The 26604-nt window shown below is 38.7% G+C and overlaps 2 protein-coding genes across 2 annotated transcripts; one reads left to right on the forward strand and one right to left on the reverse strand.

Moving 5' to 3' along the window:
- Positions 1–17: 17 nt before the first annotated feature.
- pno1 (partner of NOB1 homolog) lies at positions 18–10702 on the reverse strand. Its single transcript, XM_081350179.1, has 7 exons — positions 10120–10702; positions 8828–8977; positions 6409–6492; positions 5274–5334; positions 5082–5199; positions 2888–2958; positions 18–252 (listed from the first exon to the last, which is right to left on the reverse strand). Exons 1-7 carry the CDS (start codon positions 10315–10317, stop codon positions 185–187), a joined length of 750 nt encoding a protein of 249 aa, XP_081206305.1. The 5' UTR covers positions 10318–10702; the 3' UTR covers positions 18–184.
- On the forward strand, positions 10020–26226 carry dnaaf10 (dynein axonemal assembly factor 10). Its single transcript, XM_081350178.1, has 9 exons — positions 10020–10111; positions 10691–10886; positions 12925–13025; positions 13104–13234; positions 13323–13424; positions 19350–19465; positions 20610–20744; positions 23262–23359; positions 25812–26226. Exons 2-9 carry the CDS (start codon positions 10701–10703, stop codon positions 26017–26019), a joined length of 1077 nt encoding a protein of 358 aa, XP_081206304.1. The 5' UTR covers positions 10020–10111; positions 10691–10700; the 3' UTR covers positions 26020–26226.
- The last annotated feature ends 378 nt before the right edge of the window (positions 26227–26604 follow it).

A 26604-nucleotide genomic window follows, 5' to 3' on the forward strand; every position in this document is an offset into this window, starting at 1 on the left:
ATGGATCCACACGCGTCTCATTTTCATGATGTGTTTATTCTCTGAGGGATCAGTAATGGCGCTTTGCTTGAGGAACCGGTCCGTCGGCGCTCGAGCTCGTTCATCGTCCGATTCATGGGTGTTTTCAGGCAGTGACAGTAAATCTGCAGGTCCTGGATCAGTTCATGAGCAGTTACGGAGGACTTTAAAACCTCTCGGCCGAGCGACTCGCCACGGCGCGGATGTTGCTGTAAACCTTCGATGGTGGACTCCCTGTAAGAGTTAAATAGCATCAGAATTATTTATGAGGTGCATAAATTAAAGTGCTCCTATGATATGACCAACAATATGAGCAGGGTTTGAAATTAACTTTCACACACCGGCCAATTTGGCTACAAAATGTTTAATTTACCGGCCATTCAGAACTTTTACTAGCCAAAAAAGAGAAATGAACCAGAATAACTACGTCAAACACACACACACACACAATATATATTTATTTATTTATTTATATGTGAAGAGTTCAGATGCAAAAGCCTCTAAGTGCAATCTGAAATTTTCTTCTAGAATGATCATTTTTATCAAGCTTGTATATTTAAGTTCAGTAATTTCACTTAAATGGCAATGCAAATTACCTATTAATTTAGAGGCTTTTGCATCTCAACTCTTCATGCAACTTTCATTTTGTGGTTTTTAAGCATTTCAGAACCCACCCACACACACACACAACTACAAATGAATAGTCCTGGTGCTGATTATTAATGTGTGCACAACTACCCATCTATTTGACAAATTCACAAATGTGCGTCACTGCATTTAAACTAATAAAAGTCTCAAAATCCAAATGAATCAACTGAGTTTGACTCAGAAAAGACGTCAGTGAACACACGCCTGATCCACACATGCACATCTTCTTTGTTGCATACACAAATTATGACACACTAATACAAGAAAAAACATTTTTATTCACAAAAATGTCTCTATTTGTACAAATTGCTGCACATTCATTCAGTTTTGAATGAAGTTGAAAAGGCATTTGGTTGTGGATAGTAAAACATGTCTGCAACATTTATCAAGTTCATGGATAATTGTGCTTGCACATGTCAATCATTTTGATACTATAGAGAGCCTAAGTCCCGCCCCTCCGCTTCCGGCTCATGGGACCTTAGTTCGGAAAAAATATGTATGGAAGTCAATGGCGAGAGATAACTTATCTTTTTATTCCGTCTGAACTGTGCCCTGAACTACACATATGATGTTTGTCAATTTAAAAGGTAATTATGAAAGTCAAGAAAGTCGCAGTTTGTCATAAAACAGAAGAGTAACGTTTAGTTTTATGTGAAAATCGCTCAATGAACTACATCTCTCGTCTCGCACTATGTACGTCACAAGATCCGTTGCTTGTATGTGTGTATTCTGGCTCAAAACACTCAGGCATGACGGCGTTACGTTACGATTATAATGTAAGACTATAGAAACAGACAGACGTTAGCTTCAGTAAAGTTAGCTTCATTCATTGAGAGAAAGGGTATGACGTCGCATGTGCGCCTTCTGGGTTTGTAGTCTTTGTAATTACGTATTTTCACAGTCTTATACCTCAACAGTTTTACATCAAACTGCGACTTTCTTGACTTTAAAATGTATCTTTTAAATTGACAAACATCATATGTGTAAATCAGGGCACAATTCAAACGAGATCAAAATATTTGTTGTCTCTCGCCATTGACTACCATACAATATTTTTCCGAAATAAGGTCCCATGGTGGTCGACCGGAAGGGGAGGGACTTAGGCTCTCTATATTCATCCCATAGAGAGCCTAAGTCCCGCCCCTCCGCTTCCGGCTCATGGGACCTTACTTCGGAAAAAATATGTATGGAAGTCAATGGCGAGAGATAACTTATCTTTTTATTCCGTCTGAACTGTGCCCTGAACTACACATATGATGTTTGTCAATTTAAAAGGTAATTATGAGAGTCAAGAAAGTTGCAGTTTGTCATAAAACAGAAGAGTAACGTTTAGTTTTATGTGAAAATCGCTCAATGAACTACATCTCTCGTCTCGCACTGTGTACGTCACAAGATCCGTTGCTCGTATGTGTGTATTCTGGCTCAAAACACTCAGGCATGACGGCGTAACGTTACGATTATAATGTAAGACTATAGAAAAAATGTCAGACGTTAGCTTCAGTAAAGTTAGCTTCATTCATTGAGAGAAAGGGTATGACGTCGCATGTGCGCCTTCTGGGTTTGTAGTCTCTGTAATTACGTATTTTCACAGTCTTATACCTCAGCAGTTTTACATCAAACTGCGACTTTCTTGACTTTAAAATGTATCTTTTAAATTGACAAACATCATATGTGTAAATCAGGGCACAATTCAAACGAGATCAAAATATTTGTTGTCTCTCGCCATTGACTACCATACAATATTTTTCCGAAATAAGGTCCCATGGTGGTCGACCGGAAGGGGCGGGACTTAGGCTCTCTATTGAACAGCGTCTCTTAGCTCCGCCCTCAAACACTGTAGTGTATCTGAGAGTTTGGTTCGTGTTGTTCATGTGGAGAAGACGCTGTTTTTTGAGATTGATACGGTAAAACCCACGCCATTGTTACTGTTCGTATCACTGTGATCAAGAGCTGAGATTCAGATATGATAATGAGCGTTTGCTTTCTGACCAATCAGAGCAGAGCAGCTCTCAGAGAGGCGGAGCTTAGAGAGACTGAATCTTCGATCGAAGCGTTTCAGACACTGAGAGAAAAGAGCTGATGCTGACGTGGAGATTATGAGTTAAATAAAGTGTTTTTGACCTTACATTAATGTAAACTTGTTGTAGGAGACTGTAAAACAAAATTAGGAACCTTTAAAACAGCACAATAGAGGCACGATAAGCTTTAAATTTTCACTCACCGAGAATAAGGTTGCATATCGCTGTCCGTGCCATTTTAATATTCTGGAAAGATCCCAATATATGAACCTTCCTGTAAAGAAAAAATAAATCAACTACACTAAATATATATACAGGGTTCCCACACCTTGGTCAACTTCAAATTCAAGGACCTTTCAAGGACTTTCCAGGTCCAATACCCTCAAATCCAAGGACTTAATGTGGGGACACATTTGTTGTTTCCAACAACAAACGTTGAGGTACCATGGTAGTTTCATGCGCGTGTGAACGTCATGGCAACGTACAACACAAAGTAGCCTACCTCATGCGGAAAAACTTAACGTATCCAGGGTTTTTCCTGGCTCAAAATGAGGCGGAGGTGGTAAAATCCTAATATGGGGTCCTTACTCTTGGGGGGTCTGGGGGCATGCCCCCCCGTAAGAAAATTTTGTACATTTTAAAGATAAATTCATTAATCTGGTGCACTTTGAGTCACCCGAATCCACTGTTAAAAATAAATAATCCACGCGCAAACCGCCGATATTCTTTGATTTAGATATCTGCATCTGATCATCACATTACAATTGTTCAAATTCTCAGTGTTAAGCATGATGGTAACATATCACACTGAAGTAGGCTGATTTAAAATGAACTTTTATTTAAAATAAAAGTTTTTCTTTTGGTAAAATTACATTTCCTTAATAGCCTATAAAGATGCTTTACTCCCTTCAAACTTAAATTGTCAATGTTTCATTACATCACTGTTTGAAAACACTATTTTTTGTACCTTTTATAAAGGACATTTTTCCCCTAATTTTATTAAATGTATGCTCCATCTTTCATTTCAAATTCTAAAATTTGATCAATATATTCAATTAAAATAGTAAGACACTAGGCTTTTACCAATCAAATTAAATAATTGACATTGAAAAATTATAACTGTTTTAAATTAGATTATTTAAAATATTTTTGAATATACAAATAAGAAATGTTGAAAAGAATGATACTTTATGAAACTAAACCGCCAGTAGGAGGCGGCAGGCGACCGTCTTAATGAGCGAGTCATTGAGTCATTCATTCAAACGATTCGTTCAAACGGCTGATTCATTCAGAATGAGGCAGTTTATGAAAGGGTAATTGAATCTTTAACTCAACCGATTCGTTCAAAACGCTGAATCATTCAGTAATGCAACAAGTGTTGCTGTGAGATGCGCGATGGTGCGTGATCTTTGTTTGGAACTATTTTCGCTGCTGAAACAGAACAAAAACAGTCATTGCGTTTAAAATGTAAGTGACTTAATTTTAACTATTTGTTTATTGAACTGTTATGAAATCAGTCTCGGTTTCAATGTTGATGGCATTCAGGAAAACATCTCTCTGATCGTGTGTAGCCTAGGCTAGCCTATATATTGTTTCTTAACTATAGTGTTATAAATAACTGTGCGAGCCTCAACTGCGCAACATTGTTACTGTCAGTAGGTTAGGTAGTAGGCCTATATTATTATCAACTATAGGCTATCAATCGCCACTTACATTAAATTAAATAAAACAGAATCATCCTCACGTTTTCGGTGATTCCCTAGTTATTTTGTATTTTTATACTAAAAATTGTTTTGATCAGGGCACTTGTCCGGTCGGTCAAGTAGTAGGCCTACAATTCTCTCTCACTTTCCCCTTCAAAAAAAAAATAAAAAAAATACACGTGTCCCGGACAAGCGTTATTGTCGAGCCCTGATATGTTTTCCTTGATTGGTTTTCCCTGAAGAGAATTACGTTGTTGAAAACGAAAGTAAAAGAGTTACGCACGTTCATTGCATTTTACCGTGATGAGAGTTCCGTGTTTTTATTAAACTCAACACATTAATGATTTATCTGTCATGTCATCCACCTTCGATTAAGTGGAATGGAATGTTTGTATTACTTGGCCCGCCCGACCCGCGGATTAGCCGCAGCACTATACGTTTTGAGAATGGACACAAGTGGTAACAGCGACAGAACCATTACGGTGGAAAAAGTGTATCTGACCATCGAAATAAATTCAAGCACTTTCAAGGACCTGTCTCTATGTATGTTTATTTTCAAAAACTTTCCAGGGCCTTGAAAACATTTTTTCAGATTCACAAACTTTCAAGGATTTCAAGGACCCGTGGGAACCCTGTATATATATATATATATATATATATATATATACACAACATCATCTTCCTGTGCACTCACGTGTCTGCGAGCACAATCCTGGTTTTCGTCACGTTCTCAATGGTAAACTTGGTTTTTCCTCCTTTCCCTGCTATCCTGCCGATGGCTCTGGATAAATGATCTCCTTTCAGAGGTTTGACTGCAGAAACACACACAGTTCAGCCAAAAATACAACATCTAAACATTATAAAACGGCTCCGGTTCAGGACTCACCATCTGTGACATCAAACGTTTCCAAAAACAGTTCATCTAATCTGATCAGTGCGAGCGCGTCCTGCGGATTCACAGACAAGATCACGTTACATCATCACTGCATGATCCGGAGTAACACCATCATTTACTAACAATAGCAATAAACTCCTGACACACCTCAGATAACTAGATTTTAAAACACTATTCAGCTTTTTTGACAAGTTGGTCATCAATCAGATTAAACAAAAACACTTATTTAGCAAAGACATTAAATTGATCTAAAGTTTCCGTAAATTAGTAACTTTTGCTGTAAAAGTAATGACGCTAATTCAGCTTTGGTCACAGAAATATATTACATCGTACAATATATTCACATAGAAAACCGCTGTTTTACATTGCAACATTTCACAATATTAGTTTTTATTGTATTTTGAATAAATAAATAAATGCAGAAGAGCTGGTTAGGGCGCTGGGACTGAGTGTCATCGCACTGAAATGCCCTAAAATTATGTAATTTACCAACCAAAGGAATCATCATCTAAATCTAACATTGCTGGCAAGTTGATTCAAAATGTTTGAAGTAAGAAATAAAGATGATAAACTCATATATCATCTATATATAAAGCCACAGGAACACCTGTAACATTTCGAGTGATGACAAACAAATCGGTGAATAAGCATTTGTACTTGATTCATTAAAGCGACGGTTTGAACTGATCACAGAATCAAACGTACAAACTCTAACTGAGTCTTAATATCCATAACTAATGACTGGGTCTTCTGGAAACATAAGGGCATAAACGTAAACATTTTTTAATATTAAAATTAGTGCTGGGCAACGATTAATCACATCCAAAGTAAAAGTTTATTATACTGTGTATCATTATTTTGAATATATATATACACACATGCATGTATATATGTAAGAAAAGTGTGCTATTTATACATAAATTATGTATATATAATAAAAATTATATATACACACATACATATACATATAATTATTTTGTATATATAAATACACACACATGCGTATATATTTAAGAAATATTTGCATATATATGTATATACATGCAAATATTTCTTAAATATATACATGCATTTGTGTGTATTTAAATGACATGAAAGTGAACAGAAGACCTGGAGTCACACACACCTCCACCTGAAAGCCTAAAACGAAGGCCTTGACGAAGTCTGCAGCTCTGGTCAGAGAACTGATGTCCTGAGTTTCTTTACACGTCTGCAAAACAACAACAGTGGATGCTTTACTGCGGATCTGACAGCAAATGCATTCGTTTTACAAGCGTTTTTAGGGAGAGTTCAGCCTAAATTGAAAATCAAGTCATTATTTACTCACCCTGGTGTTGTCGCCCTTCTTTAATGGACACAAAAGGAGAATTTTTTAAATGTCCTGCTCGCGCTCGTCCATTATAATGCCGGTGACCAGCGACACATGTAACACCGGATCATTCTGAGACACTTTTACACCTGTTTTTAACCCTCTGGTGCTCTTCGTGTGTCCGAAATATGAAATGATTGTACTATATTTTAGTTTGATGATTTTTTTATTAAATATTTTTAATTTTTAGGGGATTTTATATATTATATACTGTATTTTTAATACATTTATTCACTTTTTGAGCCTAGACCTGAAAATTAAATAAATCTTGAATGCTTTAGAGCGACAGACTGAAGTTTGATCTCTTTTCAAAGACGACATTTGGCAGATTATTGCTGAAGTGAAAAAAGTTGAAAAAGTCAAGTTAAAGTAACAGAATTTTACATTTATTGTTATAAATGGCCCCACCGCCCTTGGGGGATTTGATCAAAAAGAGAAACAGCGAGACTAGTGCTAGGTCAACTCCTCGGGGGATTGTGAAGTTCACTTTAGAAAGTCTACTTTTGCACAAAACGTCCTCTCTGTTAAAGGCCGCACAGAGCTGGAACACTCTGACAACGGTATTTAGAGCAAGCCCCACTTTTGTTTCGTTTAAGAAACAGCTTAAAAGATGTCTGAACAACAATCAAAACTGTGAACATTAGGTAAGAACTGTGCATAGGCACTTTTATAACAAGCACTTTAGGATGTCTATGCACAGGCACTTTAAACAATTATTATAACAAGCGCTTTATTTAAGCATAGGCACTTTTAACTCTTTAGAGCTCTATACGTCTGTTTGATATTATGTTCGTTTTTTTGTTTGTTTTTTACATGTCTGGGACTAGCATTGTGCTAAATCTGGTGTATTTACATCAATACTGCACGTTCATCAATACGCATTGTCCCATCAAAATACAGTACAGGTCAAAAGTTTGGAAACATTACGTTTTTTTATATTTTTGAAAGAAGTCTCTAATGCTTATCAAGGCTGCGTTTATTTGATCAAAAATACAGGAAAAAAACAGTGATATTGTGAAATATTATTACAACTTAAAATAATAGTTTTCTGATTGAATATACTTTAAAAAATAATTTATTCCTGTGATCAAAGCTGAATTTTCAGCATCATTACTCCAGTCTTCAGTGTCACATGTGACATCCAGTCTATCACATGATCCTTTAGAAATCATTCTAATATTCTGATTTATTATGAGTGTTGGAAACAGTTCTGCTGCTTAATATATTTGATGAATAAAAGGTTAAAAAGAACTGCATTTATTCAAAAAAAAAAAAAAAATCTAATATAAATATTCTTTACTATCACTTTTTATTAATTTAACACATCCTTGCTGAATAAAAGTATTGATTTATTTCAAAAAAAGAAAGAAAAAAATTACTGACCCCAAATTACTGACCAGTAGAGTATATTGTTACAAAATATTTCTATTTTTAAAACATTTGCTTCTTCTTTTTTTACTTTTTATCCGTCAAAGTATCCTAAAAAAGTATCACAGGTTATGAAAAAATATTAAGCAGCAGAACTGTTTCCAGCTTTGATAATGAATCCTCATATTAGAGTGATTTCTAAAGGATCATGTGATAGACTGGAGTAATGATCCTGAAAATTCAGCTTTGCATCACAGAAATAAATGATAATTTAAAGTATAATAAATTGAAAACCAATTATTTTAAATTGTACTAATATATCACAATATTACTTTTTTTTTCTGTATTTTTGATCAAATAAATGCAGGCTTGATGAGCAGAAGAAACTTATTTCAAAAACATTAAAAATAGTAATGTTTCCAAACTTTTGACCTGTACTGTAAATTAAAAAAAAAAAATTAAAAAAATTATTTGAAATCTATATTTTCAAAAACTCGTTTTACTCTAAAACCGTGCCAAAAATAGCAAGTGCCAAAACCTTTACCAAGTTTCGTACCATTCCATTGAAGCAAAAAAAAAAGATAAACTAAATGTAAACACAAAGAGCACCAGGTCGCTGTTCACTGCCGTTATGAGGACGAGTGTGAGCGGGACATCTTTATAAAATTCTCCTTTTGTGGTCCAAAAGAGACAGAAGTGTGACAACACCAGGGTGAGTAAATAAAGACTTCATTTTCATTTTAAAGTGAACTAAACCATTAAGGTGTCAATTCTCTGAGATGTGCTAACGCTAATCGTCATCACTCACTTTAATCTCCACGTTCCTCGTTCTGAGGTTGAACCGCACTTGAAGCAGAAGGTTTTCCACGATGGGTGTGTAGATCTTCATCCAGTTCTCTTTGAGAGGTGTGTATCGGTGAGCGGGAACAGACACTTTACGCATCTCGTCCACACCGCCCTGAAACACACAACAGCGCGCTTCAGATGGAGAAGCAGACGGAAACACATTTCTTACACATAATGAATCATAAGTCAGAAATAGTCTAAACTGTCAAATCTATGATGAAAAGTTGGATTTAAAGTCATATTTAAAGTTTTAGTTCACCCAAAAAATTTATTCTTCTCATGTCTCACCTTTGTTCATCTTCAAAACACAAATTTAGATCTTCCTGATGAAATCTGAGATTATTTTCGTCCCTCCATTGACAGTCTCCGCAACTACCGGTTTGATGCTAAAGTTCAGTAAGGTTTGTTCTCGTTGTTTATGTCCGCTGATCAATGATTATATGCGAGTAAAAGCTTAAATTTAATCTGTTCATCATATAAAGTGATAAAATCTCTTCAGAAAATTTGGACTAAACCGTTCAATTCTGGATTAGTTTTACAATCTCTTTATGAACTTATTGAGGCGTCTAAGCTGTAGTTGTGGAGCTGTCTATGGAGGGACAGAAATCTCTCAGATTTCATTAAAAGTTCTTCATTTGTGTTTCAAAGATGAATGAAAGTCTTCCGGGGTTGGAACGACATGAGAGTGAGTAAATGATGACAATTTTCATTTTTGGGTGAACTAAAACTTTATGACTATCATAATGTCGACTTTGCAGCTCATTAATATGAGTCACAATTTCGACTATTTCTGTCTTAATTATGATTTACAAAAGTATCCCTTTAAAAAATACATACATAAACTTTTTGAAGCGGCCGATGGAGTGTACAGAACTGGCTCAGATTAAATTAATAAAAAGATCTTCATTAGTGTTCCGAAAATGAATGAAAGTCTTACTGGTTTGGAAATGATGACAGCTGAAATTGTGGCATAAATTTTGACATAAATCAGAAAGTCATCATTTTGCTATTTTGTCTCATAATTATGTGTTAGAATGTCTTCAAGAGTGGGCGAAATGAATCAGTTATTGGGTCGAGAACCGCTTAGACCGAGTCAATCGTTCGGAACCCGTTCGATCACTTCATTTAAAAGATCCGACTCAAAAGATTCGTTCGTTCGCTGGTCAAATATTGATACATCGTGTCACAATTCCCAGTGTTTGGAATCAAGAACGACATATCCACGGTGTTAACAGTGCTGGACACGGTAATTACCTTGAGCTGGTCCCCAGATAAGGCCGGGAACTGCGGTCTCTTGGCCGCCACTGAGTCCTCCTGCATGTTCACTTCAGACGAGTCCCGCTTGCGTTTATGACTCTTCTTCGACTTCACTTTCTGAAACGCGTCTGTGTTTCCATCACAGTCCATAACAGTAGAGGTCACCTCCACCGTCGTGTTACTTACAGACTCCATCGTGAAACGAGGTTTTAAAAACGCACTTCAACAGAGATGTTTACCACGAACATGTGGTGTTTGCCATGTTACACTCAAAGGACCTCATTGCTGCCCGAGCAGTGCCTAATGCGACTGCTCATTAAACGTTAAGCATTATACTTTTCCCTGTTAGTTGCCTAACTTATATTAACTGTTACTTTAAAACAAAAGATCAAATAGTCTAGTGTTATAGTCTATTCGTTTTGTGCAGATTGTCCGTTCATTTTGATCAGGCTATAAGTAGGTCAGCTATGTGATGTGGGAGGGTCCTTAAACGCGCTGATCAAGCAACACAACTGACATCGCGTGTGTTTCTGCTCAAACTGACAGTGTTCTCGTGTTTAATATACAGGAAAAGCACCATGTCAGCAGCCCTCGAGAAGCCCCAGATCATCGCACACATCCAGAAGAGCTTGAACTACACGGTGTTTGAGAGCAGATGGATTCCCTGCAGCGCAAAGTTCGTGTGTATGGGAAACTTCGCCAGAGGAACCGGAGTGATGCAGATCTACGAGATCCAGCACGGGGAACTGAAGCTGGTCAAAGAGGTTTGAGCTGATTCACTTTTGAAGTGTTTGAGGTTTGAGCTGTTTAACTTTACCTCAGACTAATGAAGACTGATTCACTACTAGCGGAGGAAGATGAGCGCCTTTCTAGAACACTCGTGTCGCGTGGTTGTCATGGCAACAGGACGCGGTTTGTTTACACCGCGACTTCTGAAACATCAGATTGAGCGAGTTTACTCTCGTCCTCTTTTGAGACGTGAACATGCTCTATAAAAACTGAAATGGTTGTAATTCATGAACTCTTTGGAATAAAGACCTACGGTTTGTCTATTTTTAAAAAGGATAATCTGCAAAAAAAAAAATAAAGTTATAAAAGTGTGTGTGTGTGTGTGTGTGTGTGTGTGTGTGTGTGTGTGTGTGTGTGTGTGTGTGTGCAAAATAACACCCTTAAACCTACCGTGCAATACGATCACTGTATGTAACGTTACGTACATCGTAGTTAAAGGCACCTAATAAAAACTGGTAACTTACCAGTGTGGGTTTATTAAAGGTCCCGTTCTTCGTGATCCCATGTTTCAAACTTTAGTTAGTGTGTAATGTTGTTGTTAGAGTATAAATAATATCTGTAAAATTATAAAGCTCAAAGTTCAATGCCAAGCGAGATATTTTATTTAACAGAAGTCGCCTACATCGAACGGCCCGTTTGGACTACATCCCTCTACTTCCTTCTTTAATGACGTCACTAGAACAGTTCTTTGACTAACCTCCGCCCACAGGAATGCTCCCTCAACTTCCCCAAAATTCGTTTACTTGCGCACTTCGTATAACTTACTGTGTTTACTCAGCTCTTACGGTGATTTTCTGAAGTAAAACTGACGCTTCATCTTTTGTGTGGTGTACAATAAACTTTATTAAACTCATCAGTATATGTTTGATCATCATTCAGACAGCAGACTTGTAGGCTATTAATAAATGATGGATACATACAAGCAGATGACAAATACGTTATAATAACCGTAATTAAACTACTAAACTATACCTGTTCCATCTCTATACAGTACTCTGACTCTGTAGGCATTATTGTCCGACTCGAACTGAACACCGTTACTGAGAGTTTCTGATATTATCATCATTCCGTGAGATGAAATTGTCCTGAGAGACTGAGCGTGAGCTCGTGAAGCTCCGCCCCCTGTGCCAGCAGCAGCAGCTCATTTGCATTTAAAGGGGACACACTAAAACAGCGTGTTTTTCTGAGCCCCAAAAAATGTCAATTTAAACATGCTGTAAAAAATGATCTGTTGGGTATTTTGAGCTGAAACTTCACATACACACTCTGGGGACATCAGAGACTTATTTTGCAATTTTGCTTCAATGCAAATGAACAAGCATGCCTTTATTTGTTGCGTAGTGGCGTGTGTGTTCAAGTAATCCAGATATGAGCAGATTCTACATAATACTCTGTATTTAATATATCATGATGACTCACGAGTATTTGCGTTAAATCTGCGCAGATTTGTTTTACATGAACTACCCCAGCAAAGCGAGTAAACATCATGAGTAACACACCTCGTGATTTCCTCGACATCCTCGTGATTTGACAGCGTAACACACCACAGCTGATCTTTACCTGCATTTGGCGAGTGTTAATTTCAAACCCTGTGTGTGTGTTATTGTCTGTGTATTATCGTGTGTGTGTATACGTGTACCTACTTAACTATATTTTGGGGACCAATTTGTACCCAGAACTCACCAAAACCTGACAAAATCTCCAAAAAACCTTCCTTTAGGGACATCCTCATTTGTAAATCTGGTTTAAAAATGGAAGTAATAAAGGTTTTTTTTTTTTTGAAAATGTAAAAATACAGAAAGTTGTGTGTGATGGGTAGGGTTAGTGTGTGTGTGTGTGTGTGTGTGTGTGTGTGTGATGGTAGAGTTAGTGTAAGAGGAGAGAATATGCAGTATAAACACCATTACGCCTATGGAATGTCCCCATTTAGATGGCTAAGTAAACGTGTGTGTGTGTGTGTGTGTGTGTGTGTGTGTGTGTGTGTGTGTCCATTTCAAAACTACCTTATTCCAGATCGAGAAGCCGAAGCCGATCAAGTGTGGCACGTTTGGAGCCTCGTCTCTCCAGCACAGGCATCTGGCCACCGGAGACTTCGACGGAAACCTCAACGTCTGGTAGGATCTTGATGTCTTCCAGCATCCAGACTGAGACGGTTAGAGTAACGTAACTGAGACTGAACCGCTGCGTTGCAGGAATCTTGAAGCGCCGGAGTGCCCGGTGTACTCAGTCAAAGCACACAAGGAGATCATCAACGCTGTGGATGGAGTGGGAGGACTGGGCATCGGGGACGGGGCCCCGGAGATCCTCACCGGCAGCAGAGACGGTCACTTATCATCTCACGCACATCCAACATTACCATAGTCTACTTTCTCAGAGTTTTTGGATTTGAATGTGTGTGTTTTGGTGAACAGGTACAGTGAAGGTGTGGGACTCCAGGCAGAAAGACACTCCTGTGGTGAACATGGAGCCGATGGAGGGGGAAGCCAAGAGAGACTGCTGGACAGTGGCGTTCGGTGGGTATTTCTGCGCCCCCGTTTGGGCTGCGTCTAGAGCCGCCCCCAGAAGAGAGATCCTCTGGCTGGGAGACAGTGAGCTCTAGGCTGCATTCAGTCTGAGTCACTTTTTATTCGATATTCAAATATGCATTCGAACATGACGTGAAATATCCGAAATCGAACTATAAATAAACTATCCGGTTTTTAAAGTTCCATGTTTTGCGCATTTTTTATAATCTATCATTGGACCGTTTGCTTTTTATTTTATCGTTTGCCATCTCATCCAGTAGCGGCCGCTCTAACCGTATTGTAGCGTAGGCCCATGACCAGATCAAGCGAATAACAGCCAATGGCCAGCTTGTTTTGAAAATGGAAGATAACGACAAGACTAAAGAGACCGCGCTGTAATTCCTGCCTATCACACACACACACACACACACACACACGCGCGCACACACACACACACGACCCACAGAAAAGACGCGTGTCAGTATCGAGTTCTCTTTCGGGCTTGAACAAACCATAACACACAAATTATGCCAAATGTCCGTTTTGTCGAGTGTCCTCATAAGAGCAGTCTTAAATTATTTAAATAAAGTCTTAAATGAACGTAGAGATGTGAGAAAATGGGACGCATGTCAGATCGCGTCTCTGTCCGCAGCGGCTGGTCTTAAAGTGTCATTAATGTTAATAACAAAGGTAAGAGAGTAAATTACTCACTCAGACCCGGCGCCAGGAGGATTATTATACCGCTAGCCTAATCAGGAATGCACTCGCTATCTTTAACACATCTCCGGCGAACGGCTTCTTCACGCAAAAGAAAAACTCTTCATGAAGCGCAGTGAAATTCAGCGACCATGTGGCGTTTCCTGATGGATCGAGATTGTTCGTTAACTTCATTTTACATTTTACTCGTAGATATTCGAATACATTGCTTGATATTTGATATCCGTTCGAATTAGATTTTTCTCAAAAGTGACAGCCCTAATGCACTTCGTGAATGTTTATGGTGCCAGGGACAGTCCGAATGGAAGGACCTTATACTGGTAGGCCACCCCTTCACACGCGAATCTCAAGAACAGTCTGTGATGGGGGGGGCTATATCGATGTGAATGTAGGCATCTTTCAGATCCACTGAGAAATACCGATCCCCTGGGTGAGGATTCGCTTCAGGCTTAGCATCTTGAATTGCCGTTTCATAAGGGCCCTGTTCAGAAGCCTGAGATCTCGGATGGATCTGAGGCCACCATCCTTCTTGGGAATGAAGTAGCAGCGACTGTAGAAGCCTGACTCGCTGTGGGGAGGAGGAACTGTCTCTACAGCTCCTTTCACCAATAAGCTCATTACTTCGGCTCTTCACCAAAGTACTGACTATGCCTGCGAAGCTAGGCGGTCTGCGTGCGAATTGAAGCGAGTAGTCTCGTTCTGTTGTGTTCAGAACCCATTCTGACACACCGGGGATGGCTCTCCATCTCGGCCCGGCTGGCTAGGGGCTGAATTATTTCGGGAGACAGTTCGCTGCATTTGGGCAGAGAACTGACGTCCGTGGGATTTGGAAGAGGAAAAGTGCTCTTTTGTCGAATATTTTTGTTTTGTTCGCTATAACAGCGGTCAATTGATCGTTCGCAGAGACCCGCCCCCTTTAGTTACTGTTACAAGCCACGCCACTCTCACGCTACACCATGTTCTCACGCAGTGAAAAATACATCGCGGAGCAAAGAAGACACTGATAACGCGCTGACAGACAGGACAGACCAGGTTACTTTTGATATGAAGCGAAGTCTCAACTTTCAAATTTGGTTACTTTTTTTTTTTTTTTTTTTTTTTTTTTTAGAAATTTAAACAATAAATACGGTTTTGTGGCTCTTTAATGTGTCTGACTGATCGCTGTAGAGTCTCTGTTAAAGCTGCTTGTGAACCGATCATCTCTTCCTTCTAGTTCATTTATAGCATCAAATAAGCATGAATGAACATCAGAAGGAATGTTGTTTCAACTGTGGAAAGACGTCAGTACACCGTTTTTCAAGTTCAAATCCTAATCCTACTAACTCTCCTGACCGCTTTGTCGAACAAAAATCATCGGCGGATTATTATTGGTCAGATCGTCTGTCAATCAAACTCCCTGCGAAGGGTGAATTGCATGGGTGTGTGAACATGCACAGTCTGCAACTGTAACATTTACTCCAACAGCCGGAACTGAACAGGGTGTTCGGAGGAACACTCAAGACTTTTTGGAGGGTGGTCCTGCCGCAGCGAGACTTAACCCTCACCTCTTCCTTCCCGGAGGATCAGGATTGCTTCTGAGGCGCAGCGTCCAGCGCTATCTTAGGCCGGGGTCCCTGACACTTAGGAGGGAAGCGTTTAAGCTGGTGGGGGTGCTGGCGATGCTCAGGCGGAGGTGGCTGAGTTGTCACTGGCTTGGTTTGCTGCTGAGTCGGCATTGTCTACTGGCGACTCGATGTAGCGGAGCTGGAGCGCTTGAGCGTTGGCACTTCGCTCCACGAATCCGTCAACCGTTGGACCAAAGAGACCAGTGGTGGAGTTTGGAGAATCAAGGAAGGCGGTTCTGTCCGCGTCCTTTATTTCTGTCAGATTGAGCCACAAGTGCAGCTCCAGCACCACTAGGCTGGCCATGGCTCTGCCGATGGCTTTGGCGGTGGCCTTCGTGGCGCGCAGGGCCAGGTCCGTAGCGCTGGAGGTCACTGAATGCAGCTGGGTCTGGTCCAGACTCATACCTAGACCGGAGGAGTTTGGCCTGGAATACCTGGAGGACTGCCATGGTGTGAAGAGTTGAGCCTGCTTGGCCAGAGGACGCGTAGGCCCGGCCAGCGAGGGGTGAAGTGGTCCTGCAGGGCTTAGATGGATGAGCTGCGGGGAGGGCAGGGTCATACACTGAGCCTGACCAATCCCCCGCATCGGAAGCCGCCAATGACAAGCTGTCATCATGAAGGTCCTCTTCGGATCCTCCAAACGAGACGAGGCCGCTCGCATCGCACGAGGAGCGCTGGTCTGCGTGTGTAAAGAGCACTGGAGAAAGCTCTCTGTGTGGAGAGAGTGAGGCACGCGGGAGCTAGTCCGATCGCTCGTTCCTCTGATCCGAGGCTCCTGGGAGAAAGGAAACGGGAGAGCGCGAAGGGCGGAGTCGCGCTCTGAAAAGAAAGCGATCCGCGAGCGCAGAGAGACATACTCTCGCAATAAGAGATCAGCTCGTCTCGGTGAGCGCGGCTTCTGCGTGGGCTTTCCCCAGACAGGCATCACACTCACTGTGCTCGTCAGAGGGGCTCTGCATGAGCCACAATCATGGCGCGACATTTGCAACAATGTCGCTGTAAATTTGCTCTTTTAATAGAAGGAAAGAAAGAAAGTTTCTTCGAGAGATCAAAGAAGTGTGTTCGTCGTTGAAGGAGAATAAATCTGATTCCTATGGCGAAGTGAGCTGCTTTTATAGGTAAGACGCCTCGCTCCTTTCGGCGGGCTCGTCGTGATGCGCCGCGATTGGCTCGCGCAGACACGCTGCTTTGCCATAGGTTCGTGCAGTTCCCACTGAGCAGCCAATGAGCGCGCTCAGATCGCCGCTGTATTATGGCTGTGCAGTGGCACTGCGTTTTTGAATTAAAGGCTTCAAGGAGATCAGGGGCCAGTTGCATAAACATAGCCATCATGTTAAGACTGTGCCTTAAGAACTAGTACGAACTACTAGCAGTTAGTTAGGGGTAATCGGTCTTACTTTTTGGTATCAAATTAGACCAATCTACATTTTTATGTAACTGACTAAGATATGAACATTCTTTATGGGGAAAAGGAGTTTCCCCATAAGCGTCTAGACACAATACGAGGAAACGTTTCGAAAGGGAACTTCCAAGTGAATCAAAGAACAGAATCTGGTGTTCTGAAGTTTGTTTCAGTCGTTTAAAACTGATGGTCAGGGCAAACTTCTGTTCAGCATCTTCAAACTATTGGTCCATGATTAGTGTGTGTGTGTGTGTGTGTGTGTGTGTGTGTGTGTGTGTGTGTGTGTGTGTGTGTGTGTGTGTGTGTGTGTCTGAGACTCCTCCTCCTTTGAGCTGTAAATCTTCATCTGGTTCAGACGCGAGGAAATACATGAACGCACTGGAGAGCCGCTTTATGGTTGAAACTGAATTGTAATTATAAATGAAATTCTGATTCCTGAAATGAAAAACTTTGCAACACTGGCACTGTTTTCCCTGTTTAATGCTGTAAAAATCATTTCCAGCTCGCACTCGTCCATATAATGACAGTGAATAGCGACCAGCATCAAGCTTTAAAAAAAAAGATGCAAAATGAATGGTCTGATGTTACACATGTTCATGTTAAATAATCCTTTAAATTTTGGTTTGGTTTTCACCAAACCCTATTGTAAACCCCAGAACAATTGGAATATACGACGCATGTAACATGGCATCATTCTGTAATACGTTTGCATCTTTTTTAAGTTTGATTCTGGTCGCTATTCACTGTCATTATGTGGACGAGCACACCTCAAGCGCTCAGGGCCGTTTAGGGAAATGATTTTTCTGCGCTGTATCCTGTAATATTGTTTTATCTAGAGCCAAATGGGCTTCATTTATGCCCTTTCTGCCCCACACGTTAAAGACGTAAAGCGTTATAAGAGCTGCATACAACACACTATTTTTAAATACTTTCGCTAAAACGCTTCAGAAAACGAGAATGCACCAAAAAAAGAAGTAATAATATAAATATATATATATATATATATATATATATATATATATATATATATATATATATATATATATATATATATATATATATATTATATATATTTATATATATATATAACCACATCTGGTTCAGCCTATGACTCGGACCGTTAAAACCAGTTTTGTGACAATGTTTTCTACATTTAGCATTAGGCCTAATCAGCATGTTAAGAGATTTTATGATAAACAATGTTATAACTGTAGGGGTGTAACGAGACCCTCATGTCACGATTCAATACATATCACGACACTGAACTCTTGATACGATATTATTGTGACACTCCAAGACATATGATAAAAGGTAAAAAAAAAACTGTTGATTAAAATGCTAAATTTGATATTACATTGTGTAAGTGAATAGTCTTGGACTTGGTGCTGAAACCCAACACACAGGACAATAGAGACGCCAGAATAACAATATTCATGATTCTGAAGCTGAAAATACAGAATTATTGTAGACGAATATACTTTCACTGTCACTGACTAGATGTATTTAAAATAATGTAGGACACTGTTACTGGTAACATCAGACATTTGGCATTATCAGGACACACAAATATTCCCCCATTGCATTATTATACATTATATATAGTAGTTTAATGTAGTACTGACACTAAAACAACTTGAAATTTTTTTTTTTTATTATTTTGGGTAAATTATACACTATACATATTGTCACTATCCACAATACAAATTTTGTATTGCGATATATTGTTACACGATATATTGTTACACCCCTATATAATTGTGAGAATCATTTTTAGAGGGCAAGGAAAGAGAATTTTGAATATTATGTACATTGTTTGTTTGTTTTTAGTTCTTATTTTAAGCAAAATACTGAAGAGGAAACCCCTGAACAGAGCTGGTGTGAACACACTCGCCTCCCCGTGATCAGATGCTTTCTGAACTGCTCTTTTCTCATCGCTGGCATTTCTGCTGTGTGTGTGTGCATCAGCATGTTCTCAAACAGTGTTCAGTGTTTACTTCAGTTTAATCCACTTTAAGAACTTGCAAAACGAGAGCATCTCAGGGCCTTTACGATCTCTTAATGCTGTTGTTGTTGCTTTTATTAATGTTATCTTTTCACAGGTCTGGCAGATTCTGTCATTGTTAATAAAATATGTTACAACTGCTTTTTTAGTATCAGAAATCCAAGCATAGAAAATAAAACTAATCGCCACTTTCCTTGTTTTATCTCAAGGTCACGCGTTCAACGACCAAGACCGCTGTGTGTGTGCTGGATATGACAATGGTGACATCAAGTTATTTGATCTTAGAAATATGTCTTTACGATGGGAGACAAATATCAAAAATGGGGTAAGTGGGACATATTTAACTTCTTCAGAACTATTTCAGTGTACATTATTGCACAGGTGTTACTCAACACCTGATCGTGAGTATTTAGACAGTAGACATTCATGGACCATGTGGTCAAGTACACTTCAGCTTCAGTAACGTGAAAATACCATCTGATGAATATGTTTATCATTCACTTTTATCTGAAATAAACACTTTGTCTGAGCTGTTTACGCATAATGAACATTTTACACAACGTCGGTGGTTAAGAAATTATTATATAAATTAGAAGAGCATAAATGTAACAGACTTGCTTTGATGTAGCCATCAGATATTATTTAAACGTTATTATTAATTTAGATTTCAGATGGACAGGGAATATAAAGTGGCTGAGCAGTGGAGCTACACAATTAATTGTTAACAGATCGCAACACACACAATCTTATTCCTAAACGACAGATTCGGCTCTTTCTATTAAACCTGTGATAAGTCTGATCACAGGAACATTCAGATCTGTGTGATCCAGAGAGAGCCGTTGTCATGAATGGATATGTGGTCTTTTCAACCACACAGAAATATTATTTCTTACAATCATTCATATAATCACAGGTTTATAGTTCAGATATAAACACTGACGTCTAAAGAAGTGATAAAAATAGAGTAAATCACCTTTTGAAAGGAACTTGACGCTTCAAATAAAGATTGTATCAGTTACGTCGTTACACCAGTAGGTGGCGACAAGTGGCTGTTAAAACTGTATTTGTCATTGAATCGTTTATACAAGAGATTCGTTCAAAATCACCGATTCATCCAGTAATAAAACAAGTGAAGTCTTTATGTGTGAGTCATTGAATAGTTCACTCAAACTGATTTTTAAAAAATAAACATTTTAGATAGACTGCAGCAACTAACATTCTGTCAGAACCTCTAGTAAATGACATGTTATTTTGTTTAGTTGCCTGTTCAGAATCGAGGTAGAATTGTGATCTATATTTAAAAAAAAAAGTGATCCTCAGTTTATCCAGAATCGTGAAACAGAACCTGTCCATCATCTGGTCCCGATGCGGCGCGGGCGCGGGCGCGAGCTTTCTTCATTACAGTGGGAGGAAGCTAGTTTGTGTAGATGCTGTATAATGGATAAACTTACTTTGCGTCTCCTTCACAGGTCTGCTCTGTTGAATTTGACAGGAAAGACATTAACATGAACAAACTAGTGGCCACATCTTTAGAGGGCAAGTTTCATGTGTTTGACATGAGGACCCAGCATCCCACCAAGGGCTTTGCGTCAGTGTCGGAAAAGGTTTGTCTCACTGAAAGGCTGTATGCATGTTTTATTTTTCCTGAATGATGATGAAAATTGTATTTGCCTTCATTTATTATATTTCTCGCAGGAGAAAACATGCAATTACTATAAATTGGCACTCAAGCTTTTAAGTAGGGCTGGGAGATATGGCCAATAATATTATTTCCATATCATACCATCTTGATATACAGTATTTATCACGGTATTTGTTTATCAATAATGGGTAAGGCAGTAATGGGAAATAAATGTGTTAGTTGAGAGTGAATGTAAACAACTTGTAAATGCCACAATATGTAGGATCCCATGAAATCAATTTCATTTTCTATTTGATTTTTTTCTGAATTATGTTTGAAAATAAGAAAATGAAAACATATGAAAATATAACAATTAATTTACAGCAAAACATTGCATTTTTATTTTTTGTCAAATAAGGTTTTGTACAACAGAACTTGTAGACTGTATAAATTAAAACATGGATCGAGCTAAAAATCGTGGTGTTCTAATGTTCCTTAATATTAATGATAATGATGATAATAATTATAATATGATAAGTACATTTGATTATACAATAGTAATATGTTTCTGTCATCATTTCTTCAAGTTAAACCAAACTTTATGTTTGATGTGAAGACCATTAAGTTTCAGTGTGTGTTTGACAATAGCTTTCCTGATATGAAACCGAGAACCGATAACACTTTTCCCAGAATGAGTCCAATACAGATTCTTTCATTTTTCGATACACTCCGATACCAGTATATTCACTGCATTTGTAATTTACTAAAAATATTGGGTAGAGAAATCAAAAGACTATGAATCATATTATTTTTTATTATTATTTATTATTATTATTTTCGTTTTCCTGCAATACTGTCGGGAACCCACTTGTTATGTAAGGGATAATGTAGAGCGAGGCGGTTGTTATAGCGAATACACCCCCGACAGGCTGAACTGGACCCCGACGCGAAGCAGAGGATCAGAAGTCTTGAATCCTGAAGGGTTTGTTATTCGCTATAACAACCGCCTCGCTCTACATTATCCCGCTTATTACATGGCTACCCACCAAATAAATCAATAATTTGACACAAAATGTTGATTTAAAAAGGAGTTTATTGATTTAAAAACGATTGTATTGCTTCCGCTAAAGAAAATAGTCCATTCCGTCTCTACGGTTAGAATCCTGCGTCCATAGCAACGCTCTGTTTTCCATGGCAACGGTGTGTTATAATTCGCAGCGGTGTGATATCAAGAATTATTACATGGCTTGGCTGAATTCTAATGTAGAATGCGGTCTGTTATTTCTTGATAACAGACGCTGCGAAGTATAACAGACCGTTGCCATGAAAAACAGCGCGTTGCTATGGACGCGGAACGGACTATTTTCTTTGGCGGAAGCAATACAATCGTTTTTAAATCAATAAACTCCTTTTTAAATAAATAATTTGTGTCAAATTATTTATTTATTTTGTAGGTAGCCATGTAATAAGCGGGATAATGTATAGTGAGCCGGTTGTTATAGTGAATAACAACCCCTTCAGGCTGATTCAAGACCCCTCCGCTTCGCGTCGGGATCCCGTTCAGCCTGTCGGGGTTGTTATTCACTATAACAACCGGCTCACTATACATTATCCCTTACATAACAGCATTCTACATTAGAATTCAACCAAGCCATGTAATAAATATAAATAATGTAACAACCAATGTTTTTACTACATATGATTTAGTCTTAATCCAAAAGACATGCGATCAGCAATCAAGAGCATGCAAAAGAAGCTCTCTCTCTCTCTCTCTCTCTCTCTCTCTCTCTCTCTCTCTCTCTCTCTCTCTCTCTCTCTCTCTCTCTCTCTCTCTCTCTCTCTCTCTCTCTCTCTCTCTCTCTCTCTCTCTCTCTCTCTCTCTCTCACACACTCTCTCTCTCTCTTGCTCTCTCTTGCTCTCTCTCTCTACCTTCAAGAAACATTTGTAATGAATCGTTTTAAATCTTGACATATTGACATATCCGACTGCACTGAAACTGTTCAGTGATGTCTGTGAGAAAGGGATGCGCACTCATAATAGCGTTCTTCGGCCCAGCCCTATTTTTAAGCTTCAAAAATGGCACAAACGCAGACTAAAAGCGTCCTGTGCCATTCGTGTGCGATATCACAGTCTCCTGAAGCCCTGCGATAGCTTTGTGCGAGAAAGAAACCCGTCTTTAACAAATAATCTAACCCTACAAGTGATCGATTTACTAATAGAAAAGATCTGATTCAAAAGAAAGATTCGTTCACAAATTGGACATCTCTTGAGCCCGAGGAGGGCTAGGGGGAATGTTCAAGATCTTCCCTGAATAATGGACTCAATGTCTGTCTGTTGAGCACTCAGAGGAATCACAGGCCTTCAGAAGACTTGGATTGTAGCGCATTATTCACTTTCATGATGCTTTTATAGTGCTTTTGCATCCTAAATCTTTGTTGTGCATGTTACTACTCTTAAGACTCGTTTGAGAGTGTTTAGCGTTTGCGTTCTGTATTTCAGGCTCACAAGTCTACAGTTTGGCAAGTGAGGCATTTGCCTCAGAATCGTGACATCTTCATGACTGCTGGTGGAGCGGGTAATCTACATTTATGGAAATAGTAAGGAATTTCTTTAATATTTTTAACATCTGAAGAGTAGGGATGTGTATCGTTTACATTTTATCGATGCCGACACTGTTTACCGACTCCAAATTCTGATTCCAATAAGGTAAACGAATAAAACCCTAGATATCATTGACTTATTTTAAGTCTTGTTGCAAAACATTTATGAATATCATGAACAAAGATCAACACTGACACAAGGAACGTTTGCCTGTGGTTTAAAAACACCATAGAAGAACAACTAGAGTCTAGACTAACTAATGTAAATCTCAAGCATTATTAAAGACAAGTAAACACTGTAATTAAGGCGAGACACTACAGGTGAATAGGGTAAACATTTTATCTAGCAGATATCAGCATGAAACTTTCCCAGTTGATTACCTACATTAAGATGAGGAAAAAATGTATTACAAGTTTTCTGTAATTTCATGTTTAAATATGCAAATTAGGCAATATCTAATTAAATATGTGCTAATTTGCATATAATTTAAAAATCAAAATCTGAGTATTGGATAAAGCCAGGTTAAAAAAAAACATTTTCATTGTGTTCACATATTAGATGGGAAAAAAATTACAGAGGGATTTATGGATATCTACTTTTGTTATCCTGTAAATCAGAATATACTGTCAATAGCCTTAAAAAAATGATTTTCACCATGGTTTTTGGAATAAAATTTTATATAAATCAGGCTAGGAATAATATATTAACAAATCCCTCTGTAAATGTCTTTATAATATTACTAGGTACAAGACTGGAGAGTTTGGTGTATATCGGTGCGACTGAAGTGGAGATTTCAGAGAGAAAAGTAATTTAGAGAAAACAGGCTTTAAAGATTTATATCAGCCAATGAGATTGCACATTCAGCCCTTTTACTTTCACGATTGGTTGCTGATAAAAAGGAAATGACCATATTTGGATCCGACAGCATTGTACAGGAGAGAGAGCTTTCCAGCGGTGTGTGTGATGATTAACAACGCCAACTTTAGTTGAATTTACTACAGACGCAAACAGACTGAGTGTAGTAAAATAAAGACCTAAATGTGTATTTATGGCTTTTTTCAACACAAGTCTGAAAGAAGACATGTTATTGAAGACAAATATCCAAAAATCTCAAAATTGACCAGTAAAAATAAAACAATGTTTTTGCCTGCCGTGTCTCGCCTTAAAGAACAAATAAAAAATTAGAAATCGCAAAAAACAAATATACAACTGAACAAAGATATGATTGAAATAAACAGTGTTTTAAGATTTTCAGTTACAGAAACTGTAATTAAATGTAAAATAACACTGCACTTTATAAAATATACTTTACAAATATAGAGTTACTCAGTGAAGAACGAGTTCATTTTCTCTCTGTCTTGTGTTGTTTGGTCAGTGTTCTCACAGAGGCGCTGCAGGAATATTAGTGCTGTCGCTTTAAGAGCTGCACGGGTCCGATATACTGATACACATGAAACACACAGGAGTCGTCTCACGCTTGAATGGTTTAAAGTCATATTGATATGCACACAAAGGAATCGATAAGAGGAATCAAAATGTAAATTTTATAGGAAGTTATGCACATGGATATCACGCGTACGCTGAGCAATATGATGACATTGTGAAAATGACAAGGAGCAGCTTCTAATTCGCTAATCTAACACAGAAGTATACAGAGATAAAACACTGCAAGTGTCGATAACAGTATCGTTTGTCCTGAAGCTTATTGGTAGTCCGGTATTGACCCAATTACGTACCGGTGTGGCGAACAGATGAGTCCTATTGAAGAGATGAGTCCGAGCTTAGGACCCCATTAGTATGCCAGTAGTATGCCTGATCTAAATCTGTTCTTGCGACAACTTGTAGCTAACGTGAGCTGTTTTAGTGTTATTATGTGGTAGCTTTATGTAGAATGTTAAATCCCGCTGCTATATGCAAGGTAAGATTAAATTAAATTGTAAATTGTATATATTCTATAGCTAATATTTAAAATCTCAAGTTGCGTCAATAGCAGAGAAAGACCGCGAAATTAAAAAATACGACTGTTATTGTGTCACGAAATGTAGTTTTAAGAGTTTCTCAGTCGAGAATGTAGTTGTTTGAAGCTCAAATATGTTTATTTATTTAAAAAAACACACTAACAACGAGAAATGTTTAATTTCACAATCTATAGCTTCAGTTAAATACTAGTATATGAAGTTAAAATACATTAATGACTCGTTATAACGTAGTACAAACTTCTATAATAAAGTGATTGTGTATTATTTGTAACCAGGCACTAAAGCGATTACCCGTAAAATGTGCTTTGATCCGATCGGATTGCTTGGGTCCTCAGCTCGGACTCATCTCTTCAGTAGGACTCATTTGTTCACCACACCGGTTCTCGGTGTCCATACCTACTGACGAGTGCTTCATTATGAATCTTCAGTGTGGCGTTCTTGACACATCATTGCTTTTCCGTTGTTCCAGCGAGTATCCGGCCCAGAGGACTAAGAAGGGCTCGGATGACGTAGACATGGGTGTTGCCGGGTCCGTGAATCTCCTGCAGAACGTCACGCTGTCCACACAACCCATCTCCAGTCTGGACTGGAGCCCCGACAAGCAGGGTCTCTGCGTCAGCTCGTCGTTTGACCAGTCTGTGCGGGTCCTTATCGTGACCAAACTCAACACAGTCTGAGCGAACACTAGCAGGATCTGTGCCATTATTCCCAAACTAATTGGAATATTTGATGACCGTTTACATGCCACACATGTGTCTTAAGTTCATATGTGCAATTATCTTTTTTTTTTTTTTAAGAACTTTTGCTTTGCTTTGTCGTCAAGTGTCTATTACTGCTAAGAGGCGTTCTTATACAAAATGTGAAGGTAAAGTTTTTACAACAACAACAACTTGTCTTCGCAATCTTTTATCCGTTTGTAATTACTGATGTCAAACATTTCTATTGTTTTTCAACTCTTCTCTTCTGTAATGCAGTCCGTTCCCCACGGCCCAATCTCACACTGAATATACCGTTTCACTCCACTAAATATGCCAAACAATGCATCCGTTTAATGTTCAGGGTTTAATGATCAAAATAAGATCATATCCAACACTTGAGTTCGAAAGAGTCTCGAATCTCCTCATCATCCACTGAACCGTCCTCAGAAGATTGGGTCATGCATTTCCCTTCAAGGCAACCTTTTAGTGTTTAGCATTTTAGCACTAATATTACCCAACTGCAGAAGTAGGTAGGTTGATGGATTGATGAATTGATTGGTTGAT

Source organism: Scardinius erythrophthalmus (genome assembly GCF_964197995.2).
Source record: "Scardinius erythrophthalmus genome assembly, chromosome: 21".
NCBI lineage: Eukaryota > Metazoa > Chordata > Actinopteri > Cypriniformes > Leuciscidae > Scardinius > Scardinius erythrophthalmus.

Coding starts and splice junctions, on each gene's coding strand:
- dnaaf10 (XM_081350178.1), top strand. CDS start 10,701: ATGTCAGCAGCCCTCGAGAAGCCCCAGATCATCGCACACATCCAGAAG. Junction 13,425..19,349: donor CTGCTGGACAGTGGCGTTCG/GTGGGTATTTCT, acceptor TTTTATCTCAAG/GTCACGCGTTCAACGACCAA. Junction 23,360..25,811: donor AATCTACATTTATGGAAATA/GTAAGGAATTTC, acceptor CCGTTGTTCCAG/CGAGTATCCGGCCCAGAGGA.
- pno1 (XM_081350179.1), bottom strand. CDS start 10,317: ATGGAGTCTGTAAGTAACACGACGGTGGAGGTGACCTCTACTGTTATG. Junction 5,335..6,408: donor TTTTAGGCTTTCAGGTGGAG/GTGTGTGTGACT, acceptor GTGAATCCGCAG/GACGCGCTCGCACTGATCAG. Junction 2,959..5,081: donor AGGATTGTGCTCGCAGACAC/GTGAGTGCACAG, acceptor TTTTCTTTACAG/GAAGGTTCATATATTGGGAT.